This window comes from Pteronotus mesoamericanus, unplaced genomic scaffold (genome assembly GCF_021234165.1).
Source record: "Pteronotus mesoamericanus isolate MK-2021 breed Mesoamerican mustached bat unplaced genomic scaffold, CSHL_Meso_final contig_25, whole genome shotgun sequence".
NCBI classification, from domain to species: domain Eukaryota; kingdom Metazoa; phylum Chordata; class Mammalia; order Chiroptera; family Mormoopidae; genus Pteronotus; species Pteronotus mesoamericanus.
The window spans coordinates 15,284,310-15,305,180 of NW_026555105.1; the positions used below are offsets into that span (position 1 = coordinate 15,284,310).

At 48.2% G+C, this 20,871-nt stretch overlaps 1 protein-coding gene across 1 annotated transcript; it reads right to left on the minus strand.

Annotated features, from left to right (window-relative positions):
- Positions 1 to 631: 631 nt before the first annotated feature.
- On the minus strand, positions 632 to 20,324 carry LOC129070914 (lipopolysaccharide-binding protein-like). The gene is given in 15 exon segments (XM_054574143.1): positions 632 to 784; positions 1,678 to 1,754; positions 2,606 to 2,669; positions 3,516 to 3,561; positions 5,106 to 5,173; positions 6,771 to 6,941; positions 9,627 to 9,803; positions 11,317 to 11,408; positions 12,553 to 12,616; positions 13,839 to 13,902; positions 16,016 to 16,171; positions 16,990 to 17,118; positions 19,386 to 19,443; positions 19,446 to 19,493; positions 20,204 to 20,324. Coding segments are annotated over 15 exon segments (1,488 nt in total).
- Between the last annotated feature and the right edge of the window lie 547 nt (positions 20,325 to 20,871).

Here is a 20,871-nt window from a genome sequence, read left to right on the forward strand (position 1 = left end):
GCCGTTGGGAGCCAGGCTGCACAGCAGGAGGCGAGCTTGAATCCCCAAACTGCCACTGCCCTCCCCAGTCTGGAAAGATTGTTTTCCACGAAACGTCCCTGGTGTCAAAACACTGGGGACCGCTGTTCTAGAGCGAGCCCTGCACCACGTCTTTGTTCTGAGGGCTTTTTATCTTTTTTTCTGCAGGTGAGAATCTTAGGGGACGGTTTGAGCAGAATACTCATTAGTTTTTCAGTTGCATTTTAATATGCTGATGTATCAGAATAAGCACGTAGGAGGTTTGGGGAATATTCTTTGGTCTGTTTCACTTTTATCTGGGGACTGTCCGGCATTCAATGGCATTTTTGTTGTTTGCCTCTCTGACTTAATTTGTCCTTGAGTTTAGCTGGCACAAATGACATTAATTGGGTCTTTGTTCTTCATTTCCCAGGCCAGGAAGATTGAAGCTATGTGTTCTTTGGTTAGGGAGGAGAGGTACAAGCCATTCGCTCTCAGGCAGCCTTAGGGAAGAAAAGTTCTTGCCATTATTCACCAGCAAGCTGCTCAGACTCTTTGGCCCTGTTTGATTTTCTTGTCTCAGTTTCCCCATTTCCCTTGCCCAGGAATTTTCCTAGGTTCTTACTCTCCTGCCTCAGTGGGAGAGGAAACAATGGCCGCAGCCCCGGGGCTCCGCAGGGCAGGCCGGGAAGTCCAGCTGTGATATCGTCCACTTCTCCAGCCACTGGTGCTCCCCAGGTGGAATAAGTTCAACTTATTCCACATTGGCCCCTACAAGCAGGAAGTTCTGGAAAGAAGGCCAAAAGGGCAGGCAGGAAAGGTTATTATCTGAGCTGCATAGAAGCTTCTGGCTAGGGAAGCTTATAGGGAGAGGCCAGTTCTCAAACAAAAAAATCAGGTTGGTGCAGAAACCAAGCCCTTAGGCTTCATGAAAGGAGGCCTTTATAAAACACTGTCCCTATCAGCTGTTTTCCCCCAGGGTATCCACTTGCATATCCTAAGTTTCTGGTTTCAGGAAGACATCTATGAACCATTTTCCTCCAAAATGTTTTTCTCCCAGGAGAACAATGCACACTTGGATGCTGCTTGAGTTGACTCCTCTCACATCATTTCTGAAATGTAGTCCTGGACTACCTTGGCGGAAGAACATGAACAGTGAAGACACTGCAAACTAGTACTTCCGGGTTTACGCCAGGAAGTGTACTGTGGTTGTCGCTATCCCCTGCCTCTGATAAGTTTCTTCCAGTAGAAGGCGTGGTCAGTTTTTCTCCTGGATCATCCCTTGCTACTGTGGGTGGGAAGGCTGATCAGTGGCTCTGTGGGGGACTCTTAACACCATCAAGGACATGCAGAGTTTCTTCAAGTGGCCCCTCTTCAACCCAGAAGTGTTGCACCTAATCTGGCCTCTTCGTACTTTCTGCCATATATGGCTAAAGGCCCTTGCACATTGTAGGTATTCAATTTGTTAACATGTTGGACCCAAATTATTGAGAACTGAGCTATTTTACATGAAGCCCAGATTTCAGATCATCAAAACCTGCCATTTATATGCCAAAATTCAAAACATTTTTTTATGAAATGTCTATGAAAACTGGGTCTAGGATGTAAGTGGGAGTTAGGGATACCCTGTAGTGTCCACCAACCCTGAAGCCGCCCGCCCAGACCCCACTTCCCACTCACCTTATGGATTTGGAGCTGCAAGCTGTTGAGGTAGGTGTTCCTGGGCAGAGGAAGTGGGAAGCCCTCCTCAAGCTTTGCTGGAAGATAAACGGCAGAGAGGTGGGCTGGGCAGAAAACACTGGGGAGGTGTGAAGACACAGAACATCACATTTGCAACTAGCCAATGACAAGGCAGCAGGTAGGCTATTGGATGCAGGGCTGTTTTTCTGAGGGGATGGAGCGGTAAGCACAGGCCAGCACTTGGAAATGCAGCCTCTTTAGGAGTGGACAGCCTCTTGGGCTTCTATTAGTCCTTTCAAGAGCCTTCCCTCAGTCACCACCCAAAGTGACCAGGGCTGGGCCACATGGTGTCTGTATATAGAGGTTCGTCCCCGAGGACCACCATCTCCCCGCCGTCTCTTTTACAGGTCAGTTTTGATGCTCTTATCTCTCAGTTGTACAAGGCAGATGGTGAGGCCAGTTGGAGAGGACCCTGTCCTGGGAGGAAGCCTGCTGGCTCTCAGGCAGCCACTGTCCCAAGTACTACTGCCATCTCTGTCACCCAGCAAGTCGGTGAGATAACCTGGCTCAGGACCCGGGCGTGTTAACTGCAGGTGTTCTCCATGTGCCCCCTGACATGCCCCTCCTCCCTGGGCCCAACTCCTTGTGCCGTGGGACTCAACTTAGCCCTCACCTCCTGGACTGACCTCTAAGTCATGTTCAGTGCCTCCTTCTAGCTCCCGCAGCCCCCTACACTTCCTCCTATTGCGGCATTTATCAGACTTAACATACGCCTTCCTAACAAAGCGTGAACTTCGCAAGGGGCCAGGATCAGGTTGCCAGTACCCCAGCCAGAACAGCAGGCAGGCTCAGCTTGTTGAATGAATGAACCATAAGTCGTACAGCGAGGGTAGAATTGCATGTGGCAGTCAGTAGCAGCTATTCTTACCATTGAGAGAGGGGTATATAATGTAGGTTGCATAGTAATTGAAGATAGATTCCATCAACTTCACCTGGAACAGAGGAGGGGCCAGAGCGAAACGATCAGACAAGACAGGAATGAAAACGAGTCCAAGGACATCTGCCCCCACCTCTGGAAACATAAACGTGTCATCCGATTTACAAAACAGAAGTTGCCCATCACCATCACTGATAAACAGCTCTTTGTTCACAATCCCCCCAAACCTCAAATCTCTGAACTTCGTTCTCCATAAGTGCGTGCGAGCTCATTTTAAGACAAAATGTGACCTGAAGTGTCATGGGGCTCTCCACTTCGCATGGATATTTTAAAATATTGTTGCAGAAATATTAACATGTTTAATTATAGAGGGCGGCCCCAGATCCTTCTGGAATTGTCTTATAACATGGCGCATTCTTCATATTACCTCAAAAATTCTCAGTTTTGCAGCTCATCAGGGATTGTGTCCCTGGACTCACTATTATTACAATAATGAACATATATTGAGAGCTTACTATGTGAGACATTTTGTCAAAGTGTCTTACTGAATTCATTGCCCCATTTTATATTACAGTCCCCATTTGAAGGAGATGCTAGTATTCCCATTTTACAGTCAAGGAAACTGAGGCTTAGAAAGGTTAAGCCTAAATCACACAGCTAGCAAGTGGCAGAACTGGTATAAGAGCCCAGATCCACCTCCGCAGCTCCTACTTTCGATGTCCCTGTCCTGTCGTCTCTTTAGCTCCCAGGCAGTACCCCTCTTGGATGATTAAGTTTCAGATGTGGTGTTTCATTTCCTGCAAGACTGCAGTACATTTCTATTTGGGACTTTGTCACTTCTGGAGCCCCAAGATGCCCTGCTTGGATGAGACATTTAAGAACTACTGAGAAAACAACTCACGTTCAAGACATCGATGTAGGAGTGTGTCAGCTCCAGTTTCAGCTTTCTGTGTGGGGGAGAGAGGCAGGCTCACCCCTGGCCATGGCTGGCACTTTTTCACACCCCCGTGGGGTGTGCAGCCTCTTCGGGCAAGGGCATTTCAGGGGCTAAGCACCAAGGGTTCCTCTGCAGTTTAAGATTTTAAGCATGCACTGTGACTTAAGAGGTGGCATTAAAAAAAAACAGTTATGTGAGCATTTTTGATAAGTCGGAAGAAATTATGGTGACACAAATATTAATGGGAGAAAGGGGAATATAAAAAGTAACAACCTGTATGTTTCCAGTCATATACAAATGTATAAAAAAAAGGACTGGAAGGAAACATGAAATTATTAAGAGTGATAGTCTGTATGGGGTAAGGTTAGGGCTGATTTTTGTTTGTTTATACTTTTGTAATTCTCTTTTTCTTTCCGTGAGCATGGATTATTTCTATAACGTGGGAACAGACAATGAAAATGGAAGAGAGCATTTCTAATGGTAATGGGAGGCAGCTGGTAGCCGCTGGGGTGACTTGGCACCTGGATCACTGTCACTATGAAAGCTGAACCCCAATTTCCCCCATTGATCCATCCCTCTCCTAACAATCTTTCCTTTGGCTCTGACCTGGTTCCCTGGCTCAGGAATTCTCATTACCCTGGACATATCTCTGCTTTCTGCTCATGGGGCAGAGTAATTTTAATAATTCCTTAGTAAATTTTTGGGTGAGACCCTCTGCTCACTTTGCTATCTCCGTCCTCATAGCCTAGCGTCCTCCCTGATACTGCAGAGACCCCTCAAGCCAGGTGTGTGCATAAGCTCAAACTCCGGGATCTCTCAAAGCCCCAAAGGCTCACCATTAGCCTGTTTAAAGGTGGCTTAAGGAGGTGTTTGTTTTAATGGTCGGCATTCTATCAGCCAGCAGGCATCCAACTCAGAGGCCAGGAATTCATTCCTCTGATGAACCCATTGCACCTGCACCTCAGCAGGGAGCAGCACGTAGAGTGGGTGAGCCATGGGGCACCGGTGAGGGCTGTGCACCCCGATCATTGCTAGCAGAAGTACCAGGGGGCTGTCCAAAGCCTGCACTCTCCGCTGACTCACTGGTTAAATACATAATTGCCTATGGGTTGGGTATCTGGGCAATGGAGCAGTAGCAGCGGCTGGGGGCACCTTTAATTCTCCATCCAAAATCTCCACTTTTTGATGTATAGTATTGACAGTTTTTCTGAATCTTATATGTAAAGTCCATGCGAACACCTCCAACTGGACTATCGTTCCTTAGTACCCTCTTTGCAGATGTATCGACTCCTTCCCTGGTGCCCAAGAAGGGGGAGTGAGGAGTCCATAGTGATAGGGGACCTGAAGGTACCTGACAACTTTTCTTGGCTTCTGGCTTTTCCCCTGAGGCATTGTTGATATGCCCTTTCAAGAGGGGCAAGGAATTAAAGAATGAGCCAACCCTAGTGGAGACCTCTGTTTGCCAGGGGCAGCTCCAGGCCTGTTGGTGAACCAGAGTCGATGCTCTGACCACTCACGCCACCCCTCCTCTCCCCCCCCCCCACAGCCTCTTACCTCGCTGGGGTCAGTGAGCCCCCGATCCTGTTGGAGCTCACATTGATGGTGGCGGAGATGTTGGTTCTCTAGAAAAAAAAGGACATCACCCAGATTCTCAGGCTAAGTAGGCATCCTGTTGGATCCCAGGCCAGGAGACAAGTCTCCAGAAATAGAAATCACAGCCAGAAATAGGAACCACAAGGCCAAACGCAGCTACTCAAGGATGAAGGACTGAGGATGCAGGATATTGGTGGTTCCACAGTTGACTCTTAAGAAGGCGAGCTGAGATTTCACAGGTTTCTATTGTCTTTCATTTTTAAAAAATTGTATTGATTGATTGATTTTAGAGAGAGACATTGATTTGTTTTTTTCTCTTATTTGTGCATTCACTGGCTGATTCTTGTATGTGCCCTGACTAGGAATCAAACCCGCAACCTTGGCATATCGGGATGATGTGCTAACCAACTGAGCTACCCGGTGAAGACAGAGGTCTCCATCTTAATGCAAGAATCAACAAGGGGGAATAAACCTAAATTAAAACTTTAGAGAATTCGCATTGGGAGACCATATGCCTATGAGCACTATTGAGCTTTGGAACAGACTACCAAGGGAAGTTCAGAGAGCTCCTAAACCCTTACCACATATGACTTGTCAATGTTTTCTTCCACTCTGTATGCTGTCTTCTCACTTTCTTGAATGATGGCATCCTTTGAAGCACAGAAGTTTTTATTCTGATGAACTCCAATTTACCTATTTTTCATTTTGTTGCTTGTGCATTTGAGTTGATCTGAGAAGGCTCTGCCTAACCCAAGATCATGAAATTTTACGACTGTATTTTTTCCTGAAAGTTTTATAATTTTAGCTTTCACACTGGGGTCTGTGATCCATTTGGAATTAATTTTTGTATATGGTTTAAAAGAGGGGTCTGGTTCCATTGTTTTGCATGTGGATTCACAGTTGACCCAGCACCATTTCTTGAAACTATTCTTCCACATTTAATTGTGTTGGTCCCTTTGTTGAAAAGCAATTGAGCATAAATATGGGGAATTAATTCTGGACTCTCAGTTCTATTCCATTGATCTACATATCTATCCTTGCACTGGTACCATACTATCTTGATTACTATAGTGTTATAGCATGTTCTGAAACAGGAAAGTATGAGTCATGCAACTTTAGTTTTCTTTTTCAAGAGTGCTTTTGGCTATTCTGGGTCCATTGAATTTATATATGAATTTTAGGATCAGTTTGTTATCTGGCCAGTTGGGCTTTTGATAGGGATTATGTTGAATCTGTAAATCAATTTGGAGAGTATTGCTATTTTGAGTTCTTTAAAATGTATACCTTCTTTAAAAAGGTAATTTAATGACTCTCATTTATAACAATTTAAATAAGGTTATGCTTTAAACAATTTTTTTTTTCAGGACACACATAGTAGTGAGAAAGCTAAAATCTTCAACTCAGCTGGAGTGAAAGACTTTTACAGTTTCTTGCAACTCTGATTAACTGCGCCCTTGGGAAGCCTGGCTGTTCAGACCAGAATTGCAAGGCTCACTTGTGCCTCCAGTGGAAATAAGTAGCCTCCAGCATCTATCAGCTGCATAGTCTCCCAGACTTTCAGTAGCGGGAGGGGCTTACCCCCATGCAAGCATGACCCTTTGCTGCCCCAGCCAGGGTCAGACTTACCGCCCTGAGTTGGAAGAGTGGCTTGCGGTCGGAGGAGTTGGGCGGGAGGGCAAGGGCCTGGATGTTTATCACTGGCACGAGGGTCACATTTCCAGGGGTGAACATGAGGAATGGAGCTGATTCAGGCAACACCTCAAGCTCTAGCTCCATATTAGGGTACAACCTGGCCAGCTAGAGAAAGAGGGCAGAGACTCAGGGAAGGGCAGGGGACAAACACAGGGACCCTGAGCTGTATTAGAAAAGGCTAGATGGATGGATTCCCAAGCTCCAAACCGCTAAGGGCCTGACACCAGCAGCAGCAATATCACAGAGTAGAGGGAATTGTATTTTCCAGAACTCCTTCCCAATAGACTGCTGTTATGGTTGGAAAGGACACTCTGATCAAGTGTCCAAGGTGGGTGAGACACCCACTGGGCATGCTCCAATAACAGTGATGGTCACCGTACTTCCTTCTAAGCTGGCCACCTTGTGTTGACAAGTATGCAAGTTTGGGGCGGAGCTGAATTGCCTGGTTCAAGAGAGGGGAGGCTGAGTGCTCTTCTTCACTCGGCTGCTGCCTCCTTCAGCTAAGCTCTGCATGGACATCAAGCAGATATCAATTATTAGCCTAGTCCCAAATTTCAGCCTGCCCAACATTCGTGCCCTGGAAAGGTCCTGAATATTTGTGCTGCCTGAGTGCTGTTGTCTCCCGTTGATCCAACAACTCCGTGGGGCAGGTGCTATTGTCGCCCCCATTTGACAAATGAGGAAACAGGTCCAACAAGATTGAGTTCTGAAGATAGAAAAGGGCAGACCGAGGATTCAAACACAGGCAATCTGAATCCAGATCCTCCATCTTTATGCCACAAGGAGTCAGAGAATGAAGGGAATTTTGTACAAAAAAAAACAACAACAACTTTTATTTTTACCCACTGTCCTAATAGGTAAGCTGTTTGTCTGGAGAAAGTCCATGCATAGCTCACATACAGTCCCCACATTCGGCCTAGGTCAAGGGGCTTGCCTTGTCTTCTGTGAGGCATGGGCAGAAGTCTTACCTGAGGGATCATGGCCCCTAACGATCTGGTGTGCAGGTGAATTGGGAAGTCCAGGGGAACCTGCAGCAGGCGAAGCAGGAAGCTGCTCGAGAAGCAGGACAGCATGGTGGTGAAAGGCGTGTCCTCTGAGGTCAGACAGCTTGGCTGCCACCATGCTTCAGCTGAGTGATTGCCAACGAACTGTGTTAGGTTCTGTATCTGTAACGCGGGGCGGGGGGGTGGGGCAGGGGGGTGGTGGTGAGAATAGCACTTGCTGTATATGGTGCGCAAGGATGAAACGAGATAGCATATGCATAAAGCACCAAGTGTGGTGTCTGGAACGTACTGAGTACTTAATAAATGTGTGTTATTGTTATTTATTATTGCTCAAAAGAGGGCTGATCGCCACCACAATCTGGGTTCAATGAGCTTCCGGATACGGCTCCTCCCTGGTGTCCTTCTCTACCCACCCCCTGACTTGCTTGGGGAACCCTGCCTACGCCTGTTCATAGCCCACCTTCCTTGATCTCTCTTCCTTCAAGACCCCCACTATTTACCTGGGCAGCTCCTATAGAGCCTATCATAATGTAGACCCTGGAGCTGCGCTGCTCAGACCTCCCTTCAGGGGGATCAGCGGGGAGGAGGGCAGCTGGCTGGCAGAATGTGAGTCGCTGCCTCACATTCAGGTCCCACATCATTTGTGCCACGCTGTCCCTGACAGCTCCCAGCCCCTGCTGAGCGTGGCTGGGGTGGTAGAGCTGGAGAATCTTGTCAGACCACTGCCAGGGTTTGAGGCGGTAGTGTAAGCAAGAGACTAAACAGGAAACAGTGTCCCTACCCCATCTTCCATTCTTCCCTGGGGCATGGTACCTTCGAGGGTCAGATATACCAGGGCAAATGGGGGGGGGGGGAGGGTCATCTTATCACCAAGGGAGCGCTGCGCAGAAAGACTCCTGCTGTTTTATGGCCCCGGGGGAAGAGGTGGAGGAGAAGGGGAAGGGCCAGGAGTAGACGCTGAGTACTGAGACTTTGAGTCCTCCAGAAAGGAGCCCCAACAGAGGCACCTGGACAGTGTCTCGGCTGAGGTTCCCCGTCTCTCCATTCATAAGGAGATCTCTGAATAGAGGCGTCTAGGCTATGAATGCCGTATGCCAGTCCGGGGTGGGGGAGGGGGTAAGGGCAGGGCTTGAGCCCTCGACTGCGGCTCTTTCTAGAGACTGATACACTGGCTCTGCTCCAGGTCTGGTCTGGCGAGAGTGCCTGGGAAAGCCTGCCACAGGACTGTGGCCTGGAGCGGACGCCTCACACTTGTGCCTGATGTGTGTGGCCCGCTTCTAAAAAGCAAGCTTCGCTCTCGCCCCCGTCAGCCTGGCTGAGATTTCTCAGAGCCACACAGCGGCATCTTCGCCCGATCGCCCCCTCCCTTCACAGGTGACAGTCCCGCCTCGCAGTCTGAGGGCTCTTCCACCTCCTGCTCCTTCTCTCCTTTGTCCTTCACGGGTGTTTCGCTAATAAAACTCCTGTACGTCTAATGCTGCCTCGGCATCTGCTGCTGGGAGGACCTGTGATGACACACCAGAGTCTGTCTGCTATTTTAAAGTATGGCTAACAGTAGCCGATACGCATTGTGTGTCTCACATCAAGCTCTGCACAATCTCTCGTAGAACCCCCGGGGTCCACGTGCACAGACAGGGAAACTGAGGCACAGCCTGGCTTTGAACTTGTGTTGGGCAGGGTCTAAATTCTACATTCTTCCCCTAGCTCCCTAGGGCCCCCACAGTGGGGCTACAGTCCTACCTGACGCTCTCCCCTGGTTACCCCAGCCTCCTGCACCCCTACTCACGTGCTTGTTTCAGACGGTGAAGTTCATGTGCCCAGCCCGGTGGTAAACCCAGCTGGCTGTGTTGAAGACATATTGGGAGACCGCAAAGTAGATCATGAGGTCATGCTCCTGGGGCAGCCCGACAGGCGGAACCCTAAAGGGGACTGGGGAGCGCCGGCTGAGGCTAAAGAATCTACCCTGGAGACAGAAGGACGCATCAGTCACCCAAGGTTCCTTCCAGAGAGGGTGTCGGGCAGAGGCATCCAAAGCCTGCCTGCCTGGGGGAGGCCTCCTTGCCTGAGGTGGTGGCCAGGGTGGCGGTTCCTCCCCGGAATGTGGGGTCAGGGGTCCTGAAAGGTTCCCTCTAGCCTCACCACATCTAGGTCCTGACAGCTGCTTGAAGTCCCTCTTTGGGTGGGGAGGCATGTCCTGTGTTCTCCCAGGCTCAGGACATAGGACAGGAAGGACAGTCGTGGTGAAGAGCAGGTACTCTGGTGCTTCACTGGACGGGTTCGAACCCTGGTCCACCCCCTTCTAGCGCTGCAACCTCAGGCAGGTCACCAGCTGCTTTGCGTCCCGCCCTCCCCGCCCCATCCCCCGAGGATAGGGATGATGCCAACACCTTCTACTTCACAGAGGTAGTGAGGAAGATAAAGAAGTTAATATTGAATAGCATCTGGGACATGGTAAGAAGCATGTGTTAGTTAAATAACCAAAATTGGAAGGGGGCGCTCCAGGGCCTGGTTCGGCCCACAGGGGAGCTGTGGAAGAGACAGGGATGCAGAGGGGACGTACCTAGTTTCCTATTGCTGTGGTGATGAAATTACCTCCAATTCGGTGGCTTAAAACAACACAGACTCATTCCCTTCCTTTTTGGAGGTTAGAAGCCAAAGCTCAGGCTGTTAAGGCTGGGCTCCTTCTAGAGGCTTCCAGGGTGAGTGGGTTTCCTTGCCTTTTCTGCCTTCTAGAGGCCCCTGCATCCTTTGGCCTGTGGCTCCCTCCCTCGCAGCACCTCTTGCTTCCTTCCAGCTTCGTATTTCCATTGCCACATTACCTTCTGTGCCTTACCTTCCACTTCCCTTTTATAAAGGTCCCCATGATTACAACAGGCCAGGATAATCTTGTCATCAATATCCTTCATTTAATCACACCTGCAAAATCCCTTTTGCCTTGTTCGGTAACATTTACAGATTATGAGAATTAGGGTTAGGGTTAGGATTAGGACGTGGACGTTTCAGAGAGCTACTCCTCAGTCTTCTATTGGCAGAAGCAGATAGTATTAACAACGCTACCCTATAGGTATGCTGTGTGCCAGGCACTTGCTAAGCACTTCATTCTCATTTCACTTAATTCTCATCTCACTTAATTCCTATAGCAACTTTATGAGGTAAGGTTATTATTATTCCAATTTAATAGAGGCTCAGAGAGGTTAAATAATTCCTCCAAGTTTCCCCACAACATAGAAGATACAGCCAGGGTTCAAGGTCAGGTCTTTTGGACTCTACACAGGTTTACCCTGTTAGTTCAGAGACCTTGTTTTAGGTTTTGCTCTGCAGTGCTGAGTACCGCGTCTGCCCACTGTGGACCGCGGTCTGGGAGGTGGACGGGTGGGCAGATGAAGTGGAGGGGGAGGGCAGGAGCTGACCCTGGGAGGCGGAGTTGGTTCCCTGCCAGTCCGCAGCTCCAAGGCCCTTTTCCCACAGCCCCTTACCTTGAAGGGCGTGTCCAGGCCCTGGGAGGTCACCTGGGGAGCTCCCACTAAACGGTAGTCAATGCCAGCGACCTGGTCAATCCTCAAGGTGACTGTGGAATGGGAAAGAGGCAGCCCTGTGAACAGGGTAGCTAAACACAGTTGCGCAAGTTGCACACTGCGCAACTCCAGGGAGTTCCTTTGCCACAGACTGTAGCCTTTGGAGCATGGAAATGGGCTGGGGCACATCCATGGTACCTCCAGGCACTGAGAGAGTACTTCACTCACTCATTCACTCATTCATTCATTCAGTATTTATTGAGCATCTGCTATATGCCAGGCACAATGCAAAGGGCTGATGAAACAGCTGAGTGAGACAGTCTCAGTTCCTATCCTCATGGAACTCACAAGTCCAGAAGAGGAAATAATCAGATACTCAAGGAAATAAATATACCATTACAAGTATATGAGATGTCAGGTAGCAGAAGTCCACAGGATGATACCAGCCATAGAATAGGGAGTAAAGTGGGGAGGGGGGCGGGGGCAACCTGGCTTGGACTGGGAGTCAGGGAAGGCTTCCCAGAAGAGGCGTTGCCTTGGCTGAGGTCTGAAGGAAAAGCAGGTGTTGACTGGGTGAAGGGGGATCAATATGGGGGAAGGACACTGGCAGAGGGAGTGACGTGTGCAAAGATCTTGCAATGTTACAGGACACTGTATATTAGAGGGACTGAAAGGGACGGGAGTGGCTGGCTGAGTTGGGGAGGGGAGCAAGGTAAAGCTGGAGCCGGGGGTGTGGCCGGGCCAGGCCACGCAAGGCCTTGTCTCCCGCAGCTGGGCTCAGCATTCTGAGAGTCAGAGGAGTCTTTCCTAGATTTCAAGAAGAGAGGGAGACCTGGCTTGCTGTGTGATTGTAAAAGGTCCCTGTGGCAGCCAGCGGTGCAGGGCTAGGGGGTCCCTCAGCCCTGCACAAGGAACGCAGAGCACCCCTGTTTTGTACAAGCAGCCAGTACAGGGCCAACATGTGATTCTCGCACGTATTCCTAATTTTCTGCCCACCTTACGCTCCTAGCAGGTTTCTGAGTCACCGCCCTCAATCACCTTAGAGAACAGAACCCACCTCCCCCAACAACGATGGTTGCCCCATATCTAATTCCGTAGGATGGAGAGATAGTCAACGGCGAAAATTCTCCCAGGGCTCTTGAGGGGGTGGTGCTCCCAGAGGTACTGAACCCAGAGAAGTGGGGGGTGGCTCCCAACCTGGCAGGGTCCGGAGATAGGGCTCCAGGTGTGAGGTTGTTGACTGCCTGACCATTTCGCAGATCTGCCGAAAGTGGGAGAGGAAGCGAGGTGAGTTCGTCCCCCCACACCCTCACCCCCCGCCCCCGCCCCACCACACCAGGGACTATGCATTATATCCCCACCTTGGGTAAGCATGCGAGGGCAGGGAGAGTATGGTGCAGAGGGAGAAGAGGCCACTACCCCCATCAACATTTGGTCATTGTCCCATTTGGCCTGGCTTCTCACACAGGTGGGCTCAATTTAAGTTCCTAGACTTTTCTGGAACCCACATTAAAAGTGGGTGGTGGTCAAGTCAGCTTTGTCCTAGGGTCTGCTAATTGTCACGGTCCTCGGGGCTAAGTGGCAAGAAATGCAGTATATAAATGCTTATATCAGAGAGCAGAGGGAAAAAGTAGTAGAGCTTCTAGGTGCAAGAGACAGCTCTTGAGTCAGAGGCTCCACCACCCCATTCCCCAGTCCCTCGGCTTCCTTCTCTTGCTGAGGTTTCTGGCCATCAGAGAATTGGCAAAGAAGCGTGATACCTGGTCTGTAGGCAGTAGTACTAACTATGGCCACCAGAGGGCTCCAAAGCAAAGCCAAAAGGCGGGTCGACCAAAGGACTCCTTTGTAAACCAAGAATTACAGCTTGGAAGATGCCAGACTCTTAGTCTTGCGGTTTCCTAACTTCAGCTATTCCAACACCATCTCTGATGTTCCAGGGGATGCGTCAACTTGCCCAAAGATACACAAAGCGTAAATATAAGAGATAGCTCTTTGCCTCCAAGACCAAGGCTTTTTCCAGTGTTGGGAGATTCTGAGGGCCAACCTCAGTACTGTTATCAATATGATGCATTTTTGAAGGGGGCGGGTCTAATTTAAGAAACATTTTCCTGCCCATAAGATGAGAAATAATTTGTAGATTTTCTCCTAAAAACCTGTAGATTCGTTTTGGCATTTAAGCCTTAGACCACTAGGAGCTGATTTTGGTGTGTAGTGTGAGGGAAGGATCCAAAGTCACTTCCCCACATCTCTCTAACATTATCTACACCTAGATATCAAACACTTTGCCAGTTTCAAATGCCAATGTAGCATATGTGACCACACAAACTGGGGAAAGCCTGGAGCTTTGCCTTCACGCAACACATGAGGAAGGTTTTGCTAAGCAATTCAAATGGCAGCCTATGCAAGAGACAAGACTGTTTCCAAATATCAAATATGCACCTGCCAATGATTCTTAACTGCAAATCTGCTTATACTTTGTTTACCTTTTGTTTCAAGATATTTTTTAGAGTATTTTCAATTCTTTCACGGAAGAGTTTCAGGAGCCCGCTGGAGAAAAGAAGAAAGAGGGTCAGGATCCACTTTGTGATTAATTGAGACTCCCGAGAAGAAGGCTACCCGTGGATTTGACCTTTCCCTTGTCATCCCAAGAAGGGGCACAGCCAGGTGAATTTAATCCAAGGGTATCCCTTGGGTATGGACATACCTTTGCCTTTCAGGTTCGCAAAAAGCTAAATCTTCGATAATATGCTGCATTGGCAATAGTGGGAGGAAATAGACACTTTTATACCTCGCTGGTGGGAGTGGAAACTAGCAAACCCCTGGGAGGGTGATTTGCTAGTATATGTTAAAATGACAAAATGCACATACCATTTTAGGAATGTATCTTATAGTTTATTTCAGAATGATATTATGGACAGTTACTTTTGTAGCATTGTTTGTAATAGGGAAAGACTGAAAAAAAAACCCCTCAAACTAAAAAAATAGTCCATCAATAAAAGACTAATTATTACATTTTAGTGTCTTCATAAAATGGAGTGTTCTGAAAATGAAGCTCTTGTGTTCAGGTGTGGAAAAACTTGCAAAGGCATTGCTAAGTAAGATAAGCTAGGGATATAATGCTCTATATAGCATGCTACCATTTCTGTTAAAATAAAAGAGCAAAATACCTAACTGTTCAGGTGTAAACTCTCAGGAATGAGACATTAGACACTGTTAATATAGGTTGCTCTGGCAAGGAGAGCTGGTTGGTGAGGTAACCAGAGTGACGAAATATTTTTTTCATTCTGTAGCCTTTGCACTTTTTGAATTTGGAACTATGCAAATGAATCGCCTACTCAAAAACATTGACATTTTTTAAGTTATAATAAGGAGAGTAAGACCTATTCTTTGTACCTTGCAATATCCACCAAACATCTTACCTGGCTGTTTAGCTATTAGTCATTCACTCACTCATTCATTCAACAAACATGTACTGAGCCCCTCTTACCTGCTAAGCTCGAGCTAGGTGTTGAAGGACATTGCTGAATAACCTCATGGAGTTCAGGCGGGGAGTCTAACCTACTTCCGGTAAAGCTGCCCACTGAGAGACCCTCCCAACCATAGACACCACTCTGAGAGTTGTGGCCCAGAACAGAGCTTCTCGCACTATGTTCTCACCTCAAGGTGAGGGTTGGAGGTTGTGGGAAAGAAGTGAACTCTGTTAACGGAATTACTTCTGGTAAAATTTTTTTCTCCCATAAAGTGTTCTTTACCATTCAACGGTTGCTGATGGAATGATTAGTGGTAAGTTTTAGAAACATTTGTGTATTATAAAGCAATGTGGTAACATCAGGCACAAGTGCTTCCTGGGGTTCTACAGAAAGCATCCAGGGGGTTGACCTATGCAGATTCTTCTCTCAAGCCTTCTTGCTCTCTGGCTTCTGGTTGTTTTGGCCAATGAGAGGCACAGGTAGGGAGGAGAGGGGAGGGAGGTATTTACACCCTGATCCTCCCTGCCCACTGTACCACTATACTCCTGTTCCAAGGCACTTGTCCAAGGTTCCAGCTCTTTCTAGGCTCTGGCAACACCCTTCCCTTCCCTCTCACCTTCAACCCTAGGAGTGATAATAGCTCCCTGCTGTTGCTAGTCTCCATGAATATTCTCTTCATTAGATTCTTGTCACTTAAGCCTTTTGAATTTCCTCTGTTTCCTGCCAGGATCTGAGTGATGCAGTACCAACCAAGACAGTTGCCCAGGAGACTGCCATCATTCATTTGAAATTCACTGAGCATTTGCTTCAGGCAAGTCACTTTGGGATACTGGATTGCCATTAAAAGCAGTCTTGCCCAGGGGTGAGCAAACTTTCTCTTAAAGGGCCACATAGTAAATATTTTTGCTATTGCATGCTATGTGGTCTCTGTTGCAACTTCTCAGCTCTGCTGATGTAGTGCTAAAACAGCCATAGACAATTGTAAACAAATGAGTGTGACTGTGTTCCAACGGAACTTTATTTACGAAAACAGGTGGCCTACTGGACTGGGCCCAGAGGCTTTCGTTTGCTGACCTCTGATCTTGATGAAGCCTAAATCTGGCTCTTCTGGCCCATCAGGGACATCCCCTAGGTGAGCTGGAGGCTGGGGCAGTTCTGACAACTTCCAGCAAGTGTACGGGGTGAGTTACCTTAGGCTTCCGGAAATGTCAATGCTGACGAGGCCGACAGAGTTGCTGCAGTAGGCCACAGAGGCAGTAGGTCGTCCAGACGGGTCTTTGCCCAAGTTCAGAGAAATTGAGATGGAAACGCCATCCACACTCAAATCAAAAGTACCCTGTAAGGTGCTGGTTGGGAGAAATGAGAACCACATGGTGAATAATCAGTCACCTCCAGAAGGAGGAGCCAGAAGACCACAGACCCAGGCTAATCTCCCTGTGCCTCACTAATGAGCTGTATATCCTGTCTGCGCCATGGTAACCTCAAGACAAAAAGGGCTTTCAAGGTGAGAGGCAACAAGCGTTTATTTGAGATCCATAGCCATAGCTCTTCAGGAAACATTCATAATGCAAAAGCCCAAGTGATGTTTCAATTAGGAGACAAAAGCAATGGGTATTTATGAGAAAGGGAAGGGGAACAATTACATAAATAGAAGGATGGCATTTCTAGTAGTGAAGATATAACATAGTGATCTTAATTCTAAATAATGTTTTTAGTTTTCAGTCTAGGAGTCATCAGTCCAGTAGTCGTAATATCTGCTCTGTTGTTATGTTTGCAAACAGTTCTTTGGGGCACAAGGTTGCTTCAGGCCCAGTGCGAAGGTTATTTTGCCCAGTTTTAACATTGCAAAGGTTTGAGACATAGGACATGTTAGGCGGTTTCTCTGCCATGGCAGCTCTGACTCTATTTTCAAGTGGCTCCATTTATATTATTTTGACAGCTTCAACTTATCCTGATCTAAGAGAGCTAGTGTTTATGAGTATCTTCTATGTGCCAAGCACACTGAAAACACCTTAAATCTATTTTTTAATGCAATCCACAACTGCATTTGAGATAGATCTGGGTCCTTTATAGACTGGACATTTAAGAATGCAGAAATGGAAGTCCAGGGTGGGAAGACACGCCTTTGCCTAGAGCTGAGAGACATTCTAACCCAATTACTTACATGAAACCCTTTTTCACCTTCCAGTTCCCGTGGACAGACACGTAGCTGTTGGACAGGGAGGCCGTGATACCTTGCCCTGGGCACAGACTCAGATTGGAGTCCCTGAGTTCAAAATTACGGATTCTCAGGCTAGGGAAGGAAGGCAGACTATTAAACTCAGAAAACGAGTATCACATCAGTCCTCTGAATGAGTCTCCAGAGTTCCCTCCAGCTTTTCACACTCTCAGATTTGTTGACTTAAACCACAAAGGACAAACCACAAAGGAAGCCTTCCCCAACCTTCAAGACCAAAGACCTTCCTATCGTCCATGACACCTCCCCCGATCAGCTGCTCTTGTCCATCTCGCTCACTTGACCCTCACCACTGACCCTCAGCACCGCGGAGACGCTGTGAGCCACAGATGGCACCTGGGCTCCCCTGTGAGGCAGCTTCCCCTCTCTGCTCCCCACGCTTCAAATATAGATCAGGGCTCACAGGTGAGATCTGAGATCACCGGCTTGGTGTTCTGTGGGCCATGCATATGATTGAAATGCTACAGACAGGCTTTTCCTGTTTTTGTAGTATTTTTAAAACTGGAATCGGTCACCAACATTTTAAAATGAGGAAATTTCATTGTAAATATATGAAGGAGAAGAAAGACTAGAATTCTGGCTTCTCTTGAAAAAGTCAAAAGACAATGCTCATGTTTCTTTACAGCATCAATCAACTAAAGTGAGTAGCCGCCGCCCCCTTTAATTGGAAGAGATGCCCTCCAGGTAAACATTGCACTGGTCATTTGCCTATTTGGTGTCAGGCTCATTCCCTTTCCTTCTCTTGCTCTGACCTGACCTATGTTGGATGGGACTGACCACTGGAAACTACATTTCCCAGGATCCTTTGCAACTGGCTTCTAGTTAGGCATGGCCAGTGGGAAGCACTGTGGGGAGATGAGTGGATAGGAAAAGGGGAGAGAGGCCAGGGTATTTCTTCTCTTTCTCTCTCTGCCTAGAATTTGCCTTTGGTGGTGGTTACATTTGCACATTGGGCCATCTCCTGCCAGAGGTGGTCTTGGCTCCTACTTTGAGGTCCTGGCTCCTGTGCTCTGTTAATACCTTCCTCCTTGTTTTTTATCTCTCCCGCTCTAGGGATGTTAATGACTTCTTGTTGTTAATTTCTGGGTTGCTCCACCATTCCCTAATTGGTATTCCAGCTTACCCAGCACCTTTGGATAAAATTCCCTATATTAAATTCCCTCCATGGAAGTTCCTGGCGTGGTTTCTGCTTTCCCAGCTGGTCCCTGAAGGATATAGCCATGCCGCCTGGTACAAGCATCTACAGTACCTCCTCCCCTGTGGCCATTTGAATTTTATGACTCTTATCAGATCGACACGTATGTCCCTCTGTAACATTCATTGAGATCCTGCTCTCTCTGACCTGGCTTCAGGCAACGAGGCTACAGAGACTCAAAACTCAGTCCCTGCCCTTGAAAAGCTCACAGTTGGTGGCAGATTTGGATGCTGACCAACCCCAGTAATCTCCTGTGAAAGCCAGATGTAAGAGGTGGTTTAGGGCTATGAGAAGAGGCATTGCCCTCTAAGTAATATGGCCTGGAGAGTGAGTGTGTGTGTGTGTGCGCGCGTGTGTGTGTGTGCGCACAAATTTAAAATCACTCCTCTTTGCCCACTGTATTCAGGACATTGTCTCCAGAGACTTGGGGAGGATTCCAAGAGGCAGCCTTTTCTATCAGTGATCCCCAAGGACTCATTTGGGGCACTGAGGAGGCTGGGGGAGAAGAACCCATGCAACCAAGGAATGGATAAAAAAGAGTAAGGAGTGAGGAATCTGAGGCTGAATACGTGAAAGGTGGAGGCAGACTAAGGTCATTTAAGTCTTTTGGGGAGGGATGTGGGAGCCAGGACTCATTCAGTAGCAGTAGGGCCACTACCACACAGCTTGGTCTGGCCACGACCTGGTCCTCAGCTCCTTCCTGGGCAGAGCAGCCCCCTGCTCTGTTTCTCACTGGGGATGTGTATGGATGCTTTCCTCAAGAGATAGCATGCAAATAAAATGTAAATGGGTTCCAGAAAGACTCTAAGTCCTCGATTACAGACCTCTAATACGCTCTGGAGGGATGAATGGTATGCTTCAAGCAGGTCCCTAGTCTGGGCAATCAGGAGAGTGCCAGGGATTCCAGGTAGGGCAAGGATCCAGAGTCACTCTCCAGAGAAGTGACCTAGAGGCTGGTGAATGGTGTCCAATGAAAAACATAGCGCTTTTCAGAGGCCCCACAAGAACTGGCTATGGCGCCTTTGCTTTTAGTCAAAGTGATGATGCCACATTTGTCTCCCTCCCCCGTGACCTTAGATCCCCGTTCTTCCTCTTCCACTGCCCCTGTGGTGAAGAATGGAGACCTCACCTCCTGATCTCATAGCTCACACTTCCCATCCAACTGGCCTTGAAGCTTCCTGAGAAAAATCGATGGTGGACAGCTCCTTCTTCAGGGTGGCCATTCTATACTGGCGGGCTGTGGGCAAATAGAGGGAGTGAGCTCACTCAGTTGGAGGCATAACTGTTGAGTGGCCAGGCTTTGGAATCACAACAACTGAGATTGAATGCAAGATTCGCCACTTACTATTGGTATAATGCCAAGAAAGTCCCTTAAATTCCCTGAGCCTCAGTTCCCCCACATGTAAATGGTAATAATACTAATACTGATACTAATACTAATACTAATACTAATACCAACTTGAGCCTGAGAATGAAATTAGAGCATGAACTCAAAGTGCCAGGTAAGTGGCAATCATTGCTATTTATCATTCAGCCAGATTGTGGAAGCAATGATAGGACTTCCGAGGAACCATTTCCTGCAGTGTGGTCAAACCTTAGGGGTTTTGGAATGTGTAAACAGACCACAGTAACCTACTATTGCTTGGGCCACATGCCAGAAATGCAGAGTCCCAGGCCTGATTCAGTCAGCCTTGGGTGGATCTCTAGAATCGTGTCCCAGCAATTCTCATGTGGGTGGTCCACAGACCACCCTGGGAAAAAACGCTGATCTAGTCCTACACTTAACCTCTGGAAATTCAAGCTGAGGGAACTGAAGCCCAGAGGGTGACATACCCAGGGCTCCCAAGCCAGGCAGCGGCACCACCTAAGCCTGTGATTTTGTTTTATTCTGCCTACACCACTGTGGTAGGCAATAATGGGCCCAGAGAGGTGGCCAAACCCACTTACCATATTCCAGGCCTTTTCCGGTGATCCTGGCCACAAACCCAGCTTTAGGAGCCCTTTTGCCAAGACTGGAGACCTCTGCCAGCAGCAGCAGGGCCACTACCACACAGTATGGTCTGGCCATCGTCTTGTCCTCAGCTCCTTCCTGGGCAGAGGTCGGTCAGGGTCTCTTTGTAGCAGCCTCCCTTACTGAAGGTGACAACGGAGGCTGAGGTGCTTATAAAGCCAGGGGCCAGATGAGGAGCTGAGGCAGCTGGGAATGACAGCGGGGAAGGCTCAAGGCTTTGGGGCAGCCCAAGTTTCAGTAACTTGAGATGAGAAGAGGTTGTTTATGAAATCATTTGTGGTTTATTTGTGGCCCAAAAGTAGCTGAAATAGTGCTATAGTTTCTAGCTTCTTTCTCTTCCAAGCACTGCTTGGAGCCAAAGGAGCCTCCTACCACACCTCTCTCTAGCTGGACACCTTCCATCCATTCCCCATTACCTACAGACTGAAACCTAGACCCGCAGCCTAGCCGTGAAGGCCACCACAACGTGGCTGTGATGCCCCTCTCCAACCGGACCCTCCCCTGCCCTGGTCTGCCAAGCCATCCCTCTGGCTCTGTTGGATGGAATCCTCTCTTCTCCACTTATGTCAAGCAAGAACATCTCCATTCAGTCTGCAAATACAAC